Raw genomic sequence first — 583 nt, forward strand, 5'->3', positions numbered from 1 at the left:
CCAGGTTCAAGTGATTCTCCTGCCTCAGCCTCCCTAGTAGCTGGGACTACAGGCGCGCACCACCATGCCCAGCTAATTTTTTTTTTTTTGTATTTTTAGTAAAGACAGGGTTTCACCATGTTGCCCAGTCTAGTCTCAAACTCCTGGGCTCAAGTGATCCTCCCTCCTCGGTCTCCCAAAGTGCTGGGATTACAGGTGTGAGCCACAGCGCCTGGCCCAGATTAGGCATTTCTTAAACTGAAACCTTATCTTTTCCATCAGGGTCCCCAACCACCGGGATTTGCTGCAGCATGAAGCCACTAGCAGGGGTTTAGTAAATAATCAGGCTGATTGGTCAAGCATCCTTACACACTCAACAGCCAGAGGCCAGGGCCTCTTTGCACAGTCAGAAACTGGGATCCACAGTAGATCTGGGGCAGACAGGGCTCGTGTTTTTCCCTGGGTTACCTGTTTCCCGCAGTTACCTCTATCCTGGTCACTTCATGGGAGAGATCTTTTATCGTGGAGTCTTGACAGGACTTGATTTGGGTGATTAACTCCAGGAAGACTCGGCCTCGATAAGCTAAACCATCCCTAACAGAGT

The 583-nt window shown here is 49.9% G+C and overlaps 1 protein-coding gene across 1 annotated transcript in view; it reads right to left on the reverse strand.

Moving 5' to 3' along the window:
- Nucleotides 1-583, reverse strand: part of FER1L5 (fer-1-like family member 5) — a 68,843-nt gene that overhangs the window by 37,299 nt on the left and 30,961 nt on the right. The window contains exon 19 of the mRNA XM_011969681.1: nucleotides 465-573. Within this exon, the coding sequence (XP_011825071.1) occupies nucleotides 465-573 (109 nt within the window). The remainder of the gene's footprint in view (nucleotides 1-464; nucleotides 574-583) is intronic.

This window comes from Mandrillus leucophaeus, unplaced genomic scaffold (assembly GCF_000951045.1).
Source record: "Mandrillus leucophaeus isolate KB7577 unplaced genomic scaffold, Mleu.le_1.0 Scaffold9, whole genome shotgun sequence".
Classification (NCBI taxonomy): Eukaryota; Metazoa; Chordata; class Mammalia; order Primates; family Cercopithecidae; genus Mandrillus; species Mandrillus leucophaeus.